Here is a 16,276-nt window from a genome sequence, read left to right on the forward strand (position 1 = left end):
TGGCATATCAAAGAACCCCAATTATTCAATTTTTGATGAAATCAAACAATGTTTAATTTTGGACCCCAATTTGGACCAACTTGAAAACTGGGCCAATAATAAAAAATCTAAACACATTTTTAGATTCAGCATATCAAAGAACCCCAAGGATTCAATTTTTGTTAAAATCAAACTAAGTTTAATTTTGGACCCTTTGGACCTAAATGTAGACCAATTTGAAAACGAGACCAAAAATTAAGAATTTACATACACAGTTAGATTCGGCATATCAAAAAACCCCAATTATTCAATTTTTGATGAAATCAAACAAAGTTTAATTTTTGACCCTTTGGGCCCTTTATTCCTAAACTGTTGGGACCAAAACTCCCAAAATCAATACCAACCTTCCTTTTATGGTCATAAACCTTGTGTTTAAATTTCATAGATTTCTATTTACTTATACTAAAGTTATGGTGCGAAAACCAAGAAAAATTCTTATTTGGGTCCCTTTTTGGCCCCTAATTCCTAAAATGGTGGAACCAAAACTCCCAAAATCAATCCCAACCTTTCTTTTGTGGTCATAAACCTTTTGTCAAAATTTCATAGATTTCTATTCACTTAAACTAAAGTTATAGTGCGAAAACCAAGAAAATGCTTATTTGGGCCCTTTTTGGCCCCTTATTCCTAAAATTTTGGGACCAAAAACTCCCAAAATCAATCCCAACCTTCCTTTTGTGGTCATAAACCTTGTGTTAAAATTTCATAGATTTCCATTCATTTTTACTAAAGTTAGAGTGCGAAAACTAAAAGTATTCGGACGACGACGACAAAGATGACGACGCCAATATGATAGCAATATACGACGAAATTTTTTTCAAATTTTGCGGTCGTATAAAAATGTCTTGTTTGCCAAGGGCAGTGCAAGACTGATAATATCAAAGGTCAAATGGGAGTTTGATTGCAAGCTCATGTATCATGTGTATATCAAAGTTCTAATGGGGTTGTAGATGCAAGATTGTAATAAATGAATAACATTTTTCTAGTATTTTTTCAGTTCATAAAATTTTGCAATTGTTCTAAACTAAATTTGTGCTAAGCAAAGTTGACATTTTTCTATCTAGGCTGTAATAGTTATTCATTTGTTGCCTTTAAAAATTTTTGTAATGGGTGTACTTAATGAATGCTTTTCTAGAAACATGTCTTTATGTGCATATATATATTAAAATCATATCTCCATTAAAAATTAAAAAAAAAAAATTTCTTCAGTTTTTATCATTTTACTAATAAAATCATGAATATGTACAGAATGATGAAGTAGTTCATAATGTTTCTCTCTTCTATCGTTTTTTGAATCCATATTTCTTTCTTTCATAAAACAAGTCTGTCTTGGCACTTCCTAAATTGACAATCTTTGGACATCCATCTCTCTGAAAAATAAAATAGCAAATTTTATCAATTAATGACAAAAAAATTGTAAATTGTTCAAATTAAGTGGATACGAGGACACACACTCAGACCAAAACACTATTAAGAAGTAGGGGAACATGCAAATTGTATTGAAAGATAGCCTTATATCTCTATTATTAGCCGAACATCTAATTAAGGATTAAGTCAATGTATAAAATGTTTATGACTAATTTCATTTTTTACCTACTTAAGATCTTAAAATTTACAAAATTTAAATGAAAAGAACACTTCCGAGTTCATCTGTCTTCAGAAAAAAACTTGTCAATTATGCACATCTTTATGACATCAAATATCAGATAGAGGGGGTCACCTGGATCCCTGCATTTTTATTGTTCATCGAGCGTCTAATTGATCGTCATTGTGCAAGATGAACTAGAAATAATGGTTGTTCTGTATATATACATAGGTACTTAATGACAATTCCCTAATGACAGCAGAGCTGATTGTCAATTTTGAGAATTCAATTAGCGAATAATTTGTACAATTTAGAATTATAGTTTTCCAACCACTCGCTCAACATTGAAATGGAAGTGACGAAGCCCCTAAACGCACAAATGATGTTCACTAAAAGTTTTTGATGGAAATGCAAAAGTTGCCTATTAGTTGAAATGTTTTTTTAATTTTTTTGCAATGTGGATAAGCCAACCAAACATTTCTGACATTCAGGAAAAAATTATTGAAACTTAATGCTTTATTTAGTCCCACCTACTCTCCAAAAGTCATTACCTCTGAAATATAAAGGATCATATTTGTTGTAGCTTTGACTATTTCATCATGTTTAATCATTAATAGAAATGATAACACACTATCTATCTGTTGTGACTGATATTAAAAATGAAAATCTCAAAATAATCAAATGTGTTTTTGTTTACTCAATAGCCTGTGTCGCTCACCTGATTCTACTTTGGTTTTGGAAATCATGTAAGAATAGATTAAAATTATAACAGATACCTTAATAATGATTGAGGCCAAATGGAGTTAAAAATTGGCCCTCTTAATATTTTATCAAAAGCAGAAGACTTTTGTAAACTTTAAAGGCCAAAAATGTGTGCAGGTAGATCAAATGAAAAAGGATGACAGTATTTAATTCCACTACTCACATCTTTTTCCATAATTGTACATTCTTTGCAGTAATAAGCATCAGAAACTCCAGGACCTCCACATATTACACATCTTCCCTGATATGAGCCATAATTACACTCATCACAAATCCTCACCAGTGTACATGGTCTGACATAGGAGTCACATATAACACACTTGCCATCACCTGAGAATAATAAGGAATCACATATCATACATTTTCCTTCACCTTGTATATAAAATGTAAAATATAATTCATTATCAAGATGGTCCATAGAACTTCAGGGAAAAACTCTGAGCATATCAATACATGTTTTAAAATCATTTTTAAATCAAACCATATAAATAATATGGACAAATTAGGCAATATCTAATACTTGGGAAATAAAATTTCAATTTATATTCTTGGACACTATTTTTTGCAGTTACCATTTTCTAACTAATTTTGTAATAATTTATTTTGGTGATTTCTAATTCCATCTACATGTATATTCTATTAATATAAAAGATCCTAGTTAACTGTTTGACATATATAATTTATATATTCACAACAATTGTTTTTCTTTCAATTCTTTGCAACAAAAGTTTTTCGTTTGTTTTTTCCCAATAAAATTCATAAAATTAGATAAAATGTCTTTGAAACTGAATAAACGCCTCAATCATTTTTTTTTAATTGAAGAAGTATAGTCTCTGTCTGAAAATGAAAATACATGAATATTGATTTAAACACTGTATATGTACGTACAGAGGATAAAAACAGAAGAGTAGGGTAAAATTTCATCTAATTTGGCTTAAAAACTACAAAATGTAGATTAAGAAATCGTGTCAGCAAAATAATTTTATTCTACACAAAAATTATATTAATACAAAACTAAATAACTTACATTTTTCACACAATCTACCAATGGCTGTAATAGAAAATGAAATAAACCATATATTATATATACATCATGTACATGTAAACATAAAATAAATAATCAGTTTAACAACTTTTGCAATATTTTTTCAAATATTTGAATATTTGATAAATATTATGATGCCATTATAGGGACAGGAACAGTTTATCTATCCAGAGCAACCAGTTTCTTCATGTTCATGATGTACAAATGTATGTTGTGAGGTACATGCTGACCTGTTGGGTCTTTACATTTCTAACCATGGCATTGTCTGATTAATTTTGACTAACTAGTTTGAAATTGTGTCCCTCTGGAATCTTTCATTTTTCTTTTACCATGTTTACTGGTTGTTTTAAGGTGGTACCCAACACTTTCACTAAAATAATTTGGCTCATTAATTTTTATAAAATTTTCACAAAGTATTAACTTTGACCCTTTAACAAAAATATAAAAAAATTAAAATATTTGAACCAACTATTTTATCAGAAAAATTACACTGGTTATATGTAGGAGGTTGACAGACACTAATTTTGATCACTGAGAAGCTTAATATTTCCATCAACAACATTTTACAGAGTTATCTCCCTGTAGTATTAGGTACCACCTTAAATAATAGGCGGTTTCAATAGGGGGTTCTGATCCTGGATCCTGCTTATTGTATTGTCAGATTCCCATATCCTGCTTACACTATAGCATGTATAGGTACATTAGCAATTCTATTTTTTTTTGTAATTTCCCGTTTTTCACTGCAACATAATTTAACTTTCACGAGTAATGGTTACAAAAAAAATCAGCAATCCAGTGTCAAGCTTTAGACCCCGATGAGACCTACATAATAGACATGTTTTGTTTTTTTGTTTTAATTTAAATGTCATAGTTTTATTGTGAAAATCTATAGATTGTTCCAGTGAAATTTGAACCCTCACATCTTGGGATCCTAAGACGGCGCTCTAACGGATAGAGCCAAATTTTTTTTTTTAAATAGAACTACGATTCTTCTTCTCCTTCCATATAAGAGTTGAGTTCCTTGAATGAAACGTTTAAACTCCTTAATCTTATTCTACTTAGAACTACTTCTACCAGAGACATATAATACAAGAGATTGGCAACTCGTAGTAGAGTCTATATAACGGCCAATTAAATCACTTGGCCACCGGAAGTGCTTGGGATTATGATGTGACCTGGGATGAAGGAGGATCGAGATGGGAAAATTCCGCCATTGTTGTAAAAAGAGACGATACGGTTACAGATTTGCTTTCTCGTTTATGTCAATTGCTTTCACAGCTAAAGCATGTAAGTATATTCAAAAGATACATCTAACTAGTTCCACCGATTTGTTTATACTATAATGTGCTGAGATGGTGATAATAATCCAATGCAGACCTATTTAAATTCGGTCCATTCAGCTTCCCCTCTTTCAATGCTGTAGAATCGGTGTGGCCCACCATTTTATTTTCATAAAATTTAGACATTTACGATAATATATGCAATTTTATAGTGTTATTCTACTCCCGATTGTTATCCCGTGAAAATGATACTATTTTCGTTTATTTTGATCAAATAGTGTTTTCATAAAATACCATCAAAGGTGATTTATTTAGTTTTCACATTAATACTCAAATCCAGCTATGCGAGAACTACCTTTTTTCATAAAACTTCGAAAATTAAGATTATACATGCAATTCCATAGTGTAATTCTTTTCCCGATTGTTATCTTGTTAAAATGATACTATTTTCGTATACTTTGATTAAATAGTGTTTTCATAAAATACCATCAAAGGTGATTTATTTTGTTCACATTGATACCCAAACCCGGCTATGCGGGACTTACCTTTTTCAATAAAACTTAGAAATTATATAATAAATATGCATTTTAATGAGCCTGTATTTATTCCAAATGTTTTCTCGTTAAAATAAGATCAGCGGGGCATATATTTGTATTATAATGGACATGTAGACATTCCCAATTTATTTCTCTTTTCTTTGTAAATTTTCCCCATCATTCTCTATTCTTTATTTATTTTAGCACCCCATCATTCTCCAATCTTGATTTTTTGATAAGATGTTTCCTCTTGTTCTTACTTCTCTGATTTCAAATATGCAGTTATTCCGATACTCTTTTGTATGAATGAAGGACAGTGCCAGAAAGTCACAATTCTTTTTTTCTGATTATTTTCCTTGAACAAAAACACTTATTTCTATTCTTGAACTATTGTATACAAACCAACTTTGTATACAAAAATTATCACAACATATCAAAGATGATCAAATAATTGTTCCAAAAAGAAAATGTCAAACTGGTTTGGCACTTAAATGGCTTCATGGTGCCAATAAGTCTTTCTTTTGTATTATCAAAATTTAATAAATCTTCATTTTTCAAATATAATAACACATTTCGTAACTTTAATATGAATATATGTTTTAAAGATATTTCTCTTATACATGTATATACACACAATAATCAAAAGATTATTTGGGATTTTTTTGTCTTGTGACTTTCTGTTCTACTAAATTTGTGACTTTATGTCCTGTGACTTTCAGTCAGTTATGCTTTTGTAAACCCCTTCTAGACCCTCATGAGACCTACAAAATATGTAGAAGCAGAGACTAAATAAAGTTAACGTTGATGTCAGCAACTTACATTGTATGTTCACGGTACCACGTTTAACACTTAACAAACATATCATTATCAAAAATGTGTACCTATAGCAAGCTTGAAAGGTCTATACATGACAAAATGAAATTTAAAATAGATTTAGCCAGAGACATATAATACAATATATGTCTTTTATTTAGCATAATAAAAACCGGCAGAATGTTGTATGACATGCATGTAGGAAGTAAAGTTTACAAGTAAGACAAATAGTCTATTCAACTCTATCTTTTTTTTTTAATTTAGAATGCCAAAGAGGAAAAGATGTAGAAATTAACAAATGGAGTTAAAAAGAGAGTAATCCTTGACCATGAACAGCTGTTGGTACCAGTATGGAGGAGACATCTGTTCCTGTTTCAATCCACACTGAAGATGGAAAGAGAATGAAAAAATATGAACGCTTAAATTTGATTGTCATGCTGTTTCTTTTTTTAGCACCAGTGAAAGGCACAGAGCAACTGATTGCACAAGAAATTGAGATATTTGCAGTGAATGAGACACACAATAAAGATGAAGAAGCTTGCCATCTCCCTTTCACTGTATGCAATTTATTACAAGTTACCATCACTGATACATGTATATATCCTAAGCTGTACAGATACCGAAATTTGCATAGTTAAACTGTACCAGATCAGTTGCAGGGAAATGATCATAAAACTCTCAGTTATCATTGACAGTAACATTATGAATAAATGATGGATAATAAAAATATAATTTATACCTGGAATTGTTTTTGTTCTCTCACATTTTGGTTTAGTTATTGAAAAAGGATGGAATAATGTGTAGTGATATTCTAGATATATTGTATACATAAATACATGTACATGTTCTGATTCTCAGTCTGACTGGTCCTTTTCATTTCAGAATACTGGGACGTATGTATGTGTTTTTTTTACAGATGTAATTTGGTTTATTCAAACGCCACACCACATTAATTGGTTTATATGTTTTATTAATATGAATACTGTGGGGAAAAAACAACAAACAAGAACATAAAATTGTACGGCTTGTGATTATGGTTAAATCTATTATCATGCCTTTATTATGTATTTGCTTTCCCAAAGTAAGGAGCCTGTAATTCACTGGTGTGTTGCTGTAAATATCATATTTGGATTTTTTTTCTTATTATTTTGTTAATAAATAAGACAGTGAGTTTTCTTGTTTGATGTGTTAAACCTTTTTCTTAAATAGACTTTGTATAGTTGACAGTGCAATATGAATTTTACGCATTGCTTAGAGCCTTTTGGTCACCTTAAAATGTTGATGTCTGTATCATTTGGTTTCTTGTGGAGAGTTAGACATTATATTGCGTATACTGTACAGAAAAAAACGAATGTCACACACTCGCACATCAATATGTAAAAAAAAATCTGAAATATTTGCCACTGGACGTTAACAACCATCAATTAAATCAACCTGATCAACAACAAACAAAAACGAAATATTTGCCACTGGACGTTAAGCAAGCATCAATTAAATCAGCCTGATCAACAACAAAGGAAGACACATTTTCGTGCAGTTTGTATAATGTAAAAAAAAAGGGTTTTAACTAACAATCAAGTCAAAATGTTGTTTAACTATTCACACATGTCCATGTCTGTTTCAAAAATAAAAGGAGATTTTAACTAGTCTAAAAGTAAAAAAAAAGAAAGAAGGGAAACATGTACATTACGCTTACAATATGGTTAATCCCTTTATATTCGAGGTCAAAAGTGAGACTTATATTGCAATTTTCTATTAAATGATCATTAAATGTAAGTCCTAACTAAATACACAATCCGTGAAAAGGAGAAACCATAAATTTACCGACAATCATAAAAACAACTGAATGCAAGCTCATAATATTTCGAAAAACACAATTAGAAAACAATTTACAGACAATCATAAAAAATCAACCCAATACAAGCCAAATTAATAATGAACCCAGAAAGTAATTATTTTTTAATGATCTATACAAATTATAAATATAAGACAAAGTTGATCATGATAAACGATATTTATCAAACAAATTAAGTTTTTTTTTCTTCACATTATTTAATTTTATAATTTGTAAATAATATTTTCGGAAGAAGTGTGTACACCTGTGGTGTAACTACTTCGTGTGTACCAGGTGTCAAATAAAACTAATTTTAACAGGTTGTGATTTACCTGACCATCGGATAATTCAAGCCGAATATACATGTCACACTGCAGTGACATTATGTCTCCGAGACAGGTGTATATTTAATAGAAACCCATTATGAAACATTCAAATAAAATTAACTCTGATACAAGACATACAATTTATTACGTATTAATTATTTAAAATCGTATTTTTAATACAATATCAAATAATGTCTCTTTTTCAATAATACAAATAATCAAAATTAAAATGACATTAAATACATAATTACGTATGAACTAAAATTATTCAATTAATTATGTTAAATTTAACACTGAAACAGTTAATTCAACTTTACCATTTCTTCGAGTACCTTTAATACTTTGATAAAGACTCTATTGACCACAGAAATCTCGCGAGATTTAAATCTGGCCGAGTGAAATCACGGGATTTCGGCGAGTTGCCAATCTCTTGTATTATATGTCTCTGCTTCTACCAATACGCGGCCACCATCAATAAGTTGATTGTTTTGCCACTTTTGGATGCACAGTTAAAATTTTGACAAGAAAAAGGTATTAATTGATAAGAATATGTGTTGTAAAGTCTGCTTACTACATGTATAGTAAAGCGCGCCGCTCGATTGTAACGTCACTATAGTTGACGTACTTCCTTTAGCTTTCATTACATTATCAAACTAGCAAGACGTCTGTTATTTTACTTCATGCCATTGTACGAAATCTTACCCACTATACGCAAAATTGGTGCCGAGACCAGATGAAATAATGGAAGCGAAGATGAAAGCCGTCCGAGCGGGACATAAAGGAGCAGTTACCAAACTCCTGAGGAAATTCGAAGACATTCAACAAAGTTCCGAAGCGGATTACGAAGAAATTTCAACGCTATTAGAAGCAGTCACACAGAAGAAAAGAATTTTAGAAAATATCAACGAAAAGATATTGGAGCAAACTTCGGATGAAGATGAAGCAGTGGAAATACAGGACTCAGATGAGTACATGTACAATTTAGAATATAAATTACGGCAAATTACAAAATTAGCAAAGTCAGTTCAAAATCAGAGTTTACCCGCAAATGAATCAATTTCATTGAATTTGAACCCTCATGCCGATAATTTTATACCGAATACCCAATCAGTTCCATCTACATTTATTAGTCAACCTTCAACATCAGCAAACCAACAATATACACATAGCTCAAATTCACGCTCATCGTCTAGCACAAACAGCGAGTATCACAAGCTTCCGAAGTTAAACTTGCCTATATTTACCGGAGATATACTAGACTGGCAATCATTTTGGGACTCCTATGAAACCGCGATCCACACAAATCCTACACTGAGTGATGCACAAAAATTCAACTACTTAAAGTCCCTTCTACAAAGCGAAGCGTTACAAACTATAGCAGGATTTTCCATGACAAACACAAATTACGACAAAGCAATTTCATTACTCCAGGAAAGATACGGGCAAACTCATAAAATAGTCCAAACCTACATGCAGGCCTTACTTGATTTACAGGCTCCAATTAATACAATTACTAGCCTCCGTAGTTACTATGATAAGACAGAAACTTATGTAAGAGGTCTCGAGTCACTCGGACAGACAGACGATACGTACGGATCATTACTAGTTCCTGTTATTCTGAATAAATTACCCGCAGAGATACGTCAACATTTAGCACGAGAACACAGATCCACAAACTGGACACTACATGATTTACGCAAAGCGCTTCTCGACGAACTAAATATTATGGAAGCCGGAAAATTACCGGATAAAGTAGAAAGACCACTCGCTACCGCTACATTTTTAACTAGTATGAAGTCACGTTCAAACTCAACATTCGGAAAACCCGAAAAGTCAGTTTCGGATAAAAAACCTTTCATTAAGTCTTGCATTTTTTGCCATGAAAATGGGCATATAGCCATTAATTGCACAAAAATCACAACCGTTGATGCACGCACAGCTGTAATTAAGAGAGAGAGGCTATGTTTTAACTGTCTCGGTCGTCACAAATTAGCTGAATGCAAATCTACAAGCACGTGTAAAAAATGCAACAAACGTCATCATACAAGTATATGTAACAAGAATAACAGTATGAACGAATCACATGAACAAGTAAACGAAGATAATGGTAAAACCGTATTACACTCCTCCCTCGCACCACATAAAACATCAAATGTTATATTGAAAACCGCTGTCGCTTGCGTGAGCTCAGGAACACAGTCAACGGATGCTAATATTTTACTAGACGAAGGAGCACAGAGATCATTCATCACAGAATCACTCGCCAGAAAACTAGATTTAGGTATAAACGGGACCGAAATAGTTCATCTTTCTGGATTCGGAGAGCAAAACAGACAAGTTAGGCATATGCAATCGGCAACGATTTACTTACAAACTGACGATGTAGAAAACATACCGCTCGAGGTACTTATCATTCCTGAAATAGCATTACCGATACAAACGCACATGAAATCAGTAGTTAATATGAGACATTTGCATGGCTTGAAATTAGCACACCCAATTGCCGAAGATGACATGTTTGATATTAATTTACTTATTGGAGCAGATTATTATTGGAGTATAGTAGGAGATAAAATCATAAGAGGTAATGGACCGACTGCCGTCGAGTCTAAATTAGGATATTTACTTTCTGGACCAACGACAAGTATTAGAGAATCAAACAGAAGTTCAATATTGAACGTTATCGTGTCTCATAAATCAGAGGAATGTAATTTAACAAAGTTTTGGGAAATCGAGTCCCTTGGTATAGAAGACAGTAACACAAATACAGAGCTAGAAGAATTTCAAACGATTTATGAAAACTCATCAGTGTCATTTCTTGACAACAAGTATGTCGCCAAGCTACCTTGGAAAACCAACCACTCGCCATTACCGTCAAACAAAACAGTCGCCTTTCGTAGGACTGAAAATGTAATAAGACGTCTTAGTAAAGAACCGCAATTGTTACAAAAGTATGGAGAAATCATCGAAGAACAGGAAAAGCGAGGGTTTATAGAGAAAGTCGAGGAAGATTTAGTTAAACCAAATACCAAGTTACATTATATCCCGCATCACGCAGTAAAGAAAGATTCCGCAACTACACCTATCAGGATCGTGTATGACTGTAGTTGTAGACAAACACCGGACACCGCCAGCTTAAATGATTGCTTACTTAACGTACCTCCGAAGTTGAATAATGTAACCGCAATACTTTTAAGATTCCGCATGAATAAATACGCCGTATGTACAGATATAGAAAAGGCATTTCTCAACGTTGGACTAGATATTGAAGATCGGGACGTCACCAGGTTTTTCTGGTTAAGCAATCCAACAGACCCAAGCAGTTGTATCACGACTTATAGGTTTAAATCTGTATTATTTGGAGCCACCTGTTCACCATTTATATTAAATGCTGTTTTATCAAAACACATCAACAACCACCAGACAGAATTTACTGACAATTTAATGAGAGATTTATACGTAGATAATATTGTTTCTAGTTTTAATTCCGAAGATGAATTGTCACAATATTTCAAAGTTGTTCGCAAGTTATTTACAGATGGTGGATTCAATTTACGCGCATGGGCATCAAATAACAAACTATTACAACAACTTGCAGAATCTGAAAAAGTTATCGACACAGAACAGGTAGTAAAAGTATTAGGCTTGCGTTGGAATACAGATCAAGATACACTAAAGTATGCTGAAAATATTCTAGACACGGAAATAGACCTCATCACGAAACGCGAAGTACTTAGAGAATCGTCCAAGATTTATGATCCACTCGGGATCATCAGTCCAGTTACCGTACGAGGTAAAATGTTTATGCAATCACTTTGGGGTGAAAACATGAAATGGGACGAGCCATTGCCTGATCATATGAGAACAGAATGGATTGACATAAGAAAAGATATTAATGAAGCAACAAAGACCGTTATACATCGTCACTACTTCACAAATTGTTCGGATTCTAATAGCGACAATGTGATACATGTATTCATGGATGCTAGCATGAAAGCTTACGGAGCTTGTGCATACCTAGTTTCAGAAGGAAAAAGTTCACTCTTAATGTCAAGAAATCGAGTAGCACCGTTAAAACAGCTAACAATTCCAAGACTAGAACTAATGGCAGCAGTAATTGGAAGTCGACTTTTATCTCATATTTTGTTTCATATTAATGTTAATCGTGTAATATTATGGAGCGATAGCCAAATTGTCTTGAGCTGGCTGAGTTCGAAGAAGACATTAAAACAATTTGTCGCTAACAGAGTGAAAGAAATCAAAGAACTGACTGAAAAGTTTACATGGAAATACTGTCCAAGTGAATCCAATCCGGCCGATTTACTATCAAGAGGAATAACAACTCAAAAGTTTAGAGACAACATGTTATGGATGAACGGCCCTGATTGGTTAACGAACGAGAATAAATGGCCTGAATGGAAAATAAATGAAACGCAAATTATGCCAGCAAGTGCTCAACAAGAAGTTACAGTTGATACGACACAAATACTGAGTACACACAGTGTAACGCAGGAAAATACCATAATTGACATTGACAGGTTTAATTCTTTCAAGAAACTTTTGAGAGTCATAGCCTACGTTGAAAGATTTATATTTAACTGTAGATCGAGTGAAAAACGTACTGGAAATCTTAATACGCAAGAATTACAGAATGCAACGTATACTTTGATACAAGAAGTACAACGAAGACACTTTTTGGACGTAAAGCTAAGCTTACAAAATGGAGAAACAAAGACACACAACTTAGTTAAACAACTGAAACTTTATTTGGATAAGGACAACTTGATTCGTTGTGAAGGACGTATTCATAACGCGCCATTGGATGAATCTACTAAATTTCCTATACTGCTACCTGCAAAAGATAGATTAACCAGACTCGTTATAATGGATGCTCACATTTCACATTTACAGGGCTTTCCATTGAAGCCGGTAGCCGGCGGAAATCCGCCGCTTACGGTGGCTTCAAGTGCCGGCTACTTCACTGACAAAAATATAAATTCAAAGAGAAAAAAAAATATCTTTTTCAAATGTTTACAGGCAGCCGAGAGACGTATTGTCGCAAAGTCGCGGTCACGATAAACAAGGATGAAAAGTCAGTGTTTACCTTGGGCTAAATATAGTTCACATGAATTCAGGTCACTGATTGGTTGTCTATTTAAAGTCAGAATGCATCGTTTCTTTTCAAAGATAACAAGAGAGACGTTCCGGTGGTCTTTGAATGATAACAATAGAGACGTTCCGATGGTCATTAACTCGTTGGCTTTTTTTGGCTTGATTAAACGTGAAGACAATCAGATAGGATGACAATCTTATGTTATGGGAATAATATTAGTCAAATTAAAGAAAGTGTAGTAGATCATATTGTTCAGAATCTGGAAAACAGTATCTTTTGAAGTTCATTTTCAAAGCCCACGTGGTGTTCAGAGAATCAAGGTCAAAAACGAAAGTAGAATATTGTCGACTCGACCTCAAATAAATAACATTTCCAAATGATTAATGTATCCGACTTATTGAACAGTTTACAAAAAAAAAAAAGAGAAAATCAGAGGATATATCAATTTTCTGTCAATGCTTGAGAAATAATTGTATGATTTAAATACGCGTAACAGTCTTTAGAGAGAAAAGGGGGTAATTTGTTTACAAATCCACGTAGTTATGCAAAATAAATTTATCAAGATTTTTAATAAACCGGATGATTATTTAAATAAAACTCCTTTAAAAGTAAATGAATTTTAAGCATAAGGTAATGAAAAAAAAAAACTAACATAAAAAAAAATGAAATTTCTTCGAGTTTTTTTTTTTCTTTCTTTAATTTCATACATAAAAAATGGTCATTTGAAAGATGAAATTAGGTGCCAGGAGATTGCGAGAATGCAGGATTTTGCTCTATTTATGCCAGAGCTTCTGGGGGCCTTGAGCGGCCCCCAGACCCCCTGCCGTAAGGCACCAAGCTTACAGCTTGGTGGGCGTCCGGCTTCGCCGAACGCATGTTACAGCCGCCTATAATTTTAATTGAGCCTTCTACTTCAATTTCAATGGAAAGCCCTGCATTTACACTCAGGACTGTCAAGTACCGTCACACTAATCCGTCAGACATATTGGATACCGACTATACGACAAGTTGCGAACAGTATCTTACGCAAATGTGTGACCTGTAAAAAAGTTAAAGGCCGACCGTATACAGCCCCAGATCCGCCGCCTTTACCGAAGGACAGACTACGAGAAGCACCGCCGTTCACAGTAACGGGAGTTGATTTTACGGGAGCTCTGACAGTGAAAAACAACGATGGAACTACAAGCAAGGCTTATATATGTTTATTTACATGTGCCAGCACTCGCGCTGTGCATTTAGAAGTGGTGGACAATTTAACAGAAGAAACATTTATCCTAGCATTTAGAAGATTCGTTAGTAGAAAATCGTTACCGAAAACGATGATATCCGACAATGCTACTACCTACATTGCAGCCGCTAAGCATATAGAGAATCTCACACGATCAGCGTCACTTACAGAAACGTTGAACAACTATGGTACAACATGGACATTTATACCAAAACGCGCACCGTGGTACGGTGGCTTTTGGGAAAGATTGATAGGGATTACAAAAGATTGTGTTAAGAAGGTTTTGGGACGTTCTCTTATCAATATAGAACTTCTTAAGACAATTGTGACTGAAGTTGAAACTATTATGAATGACCGTCCACTAACTTACGTATCGTCAGATCCTTTAGATGAACCGCTAACGCCATCACATTTACTTTACGGACGTCGGATCACAACACTTCCATACCCTGATAATAGAGACTTTGAGCATTCGACGCTTGAGATGACTCATGAATCTGTGAATAAACTGTCTCGGTTGAAATCTCAAATTATTCAACAGTTTTGGTGCAAATGGAAACACGAGTATCTTACCTCTCTTCGAGAATATCATCGAAACACTGGAAAGGACATTCAAACAATTAAAGTTGGAGATGTAGTACAAGTGTACGAAGAATCACCGAGGACAAAGTGGAATCTAGCCGTTATTGATCAACTGAACATTGGAGGTGACGGGAAAACGAGATCTGCTGTTATACGGACAAAACATGGACTCACTTCACGTCCAATAACAAAACTTTATCCTCTCGAAGTGTCAGAAAATAGAGACTTTACTATAGACAATAATTGTGATCTCAACAATCCTTCTACGTCTAGAAACTTAAGCCGTAAAGCGAAAAGTGTTGCCATAGAGAAACTTAAGAAATGGACAAAAGGAAATAATTCATAATCAATGACTGTAAATTAAATTCAAGTTTAGTTTTCATATATAGACATTAACTCCTATTAGAGACTTCAGAGTTTTCAGTAATTTTTCAAGTGTCAATTTATTTATATTGTAGTTTTTAATATTTTTAATTTCATCTTTTGCGCGGCCCGAGTATGTTGTAAAGTCTGCTTACTACATGTATAGTAAAGCGCGCCGCTCGATTGTAACGTCACTATAGTTGACGTACTTCCTTTAGCTTTCATTACATTATCAAACTAGCAAGACGTCTGTTATTTTACTTCATGCCATTGTACGAAATCTTACCCACTATACGCAAAAATATGTGCTATATATCATAAAGAGGGTACAGTGATTTGAATTTAAAAATTCTTAAATTTTGAGTGGTTTGCATATAATTTACCCCATGTGCCGAATTGACTATTTTCATTAGTTCATCCACATTCAGGATAATACTACATTACAAAGGATCACCCCATCCCAAACCTGAATAACAAGAAGGTAATACTGACCAACCCCTGGCTGTTTTCTGCAGAAAATTAAATCTGGGTGATGTTTTGCCATCGTCTAAAATCGTTCTCCAATTTTGCAAATTCTTAGCAAAAACGAATTTTTATATAATTGTCTATATGCTGTATCAATAGGCTGGTATCAATATAAACAATTAAACCAATAAATCTCTGTTTTTATATTTTTTCTGATGTATGTTACAAATTTTGATTATTATATTATTTTAAATGAGAAAAGAAATGTAAATGATATAAATTCGTTTTGAAGAAAAATTTTTAAATAT

The 16,276-nt window shown here is 33.2% G+C and overlaps 1 protein-coding gene across 1 annotated transcript; it reads right to left on the bottom strand.

The window, feature by feature from the left end:
• Positions 1-1,233: 1,233 nt before the first annotated feature.
• On the bottom strand, positions 1,234-16,080 carry LOC134725179 (PHD finger-like domain-containing protein 5A). The gene is made up of 4 exons (XM_063588791.1): positions 15,996-16,080; positions 3,411-3,434; positions 2,547-2,713; positions 1,234-1,406 (listed from the first exon to the last, which is right to left on the bottom strand). The coding sequence occupies exons 1-4, from the start codon at positions 16,045-16,047 to the stop codon at positions 1,317-1,319; spliced, it is 333 nt and encodes a 110-aa protein (XP_063444861.1). The 5' UTR covers positions 16,048-16,080; the 3' UTR covers positions 1,234-1,316.
• Positions 16,081-16,276: the final 196 nt, after the last annotated feature.

The sequence above is a fragment of the Mytilus trossulus genome, chromosome 7 (genome assembly GCF_036588685.1).
Source record: "Mytilus trossulus isolate FHL-02 chromosome 7, PNRI_Mtr1.1.1.hap1, whole genome shotgun sequence".
Lineage (NCBI taxonomy): Eukaryota > Metazoa > Mollusca > Bivalvia > Mytilida > Mytilidae > Mytilus > Mytilus trossulus.

What these genes read in the sequence shown, in the direction of transcription:
- LOC134725179 (XM_063588791.1), bottom strand. Translation starts at nt 16,047, where the DNA reads ATGGCAAAACATCACCCAGATTTAATTTTCTGCAGAAAACAGCCAGGG. An exon ending in CAGAAAACAGCCAGGGGTTG is followed by an intron (nt 3,435 to 15,995) that starts GTCAGTATTACC and finishes TTTCTATTACAG; the next exon opens with CCATTGGTAGATTGTGTGAA. An exon ending in TGGTAGATTGTGTGAAAAAT is followed by an intron (nt 2,714 to 3,410) that starts GTAAGTTATTTA and finishes TATTATTCTCAG; the next exon opens with GTGATGGCAAGTGTGTTATA.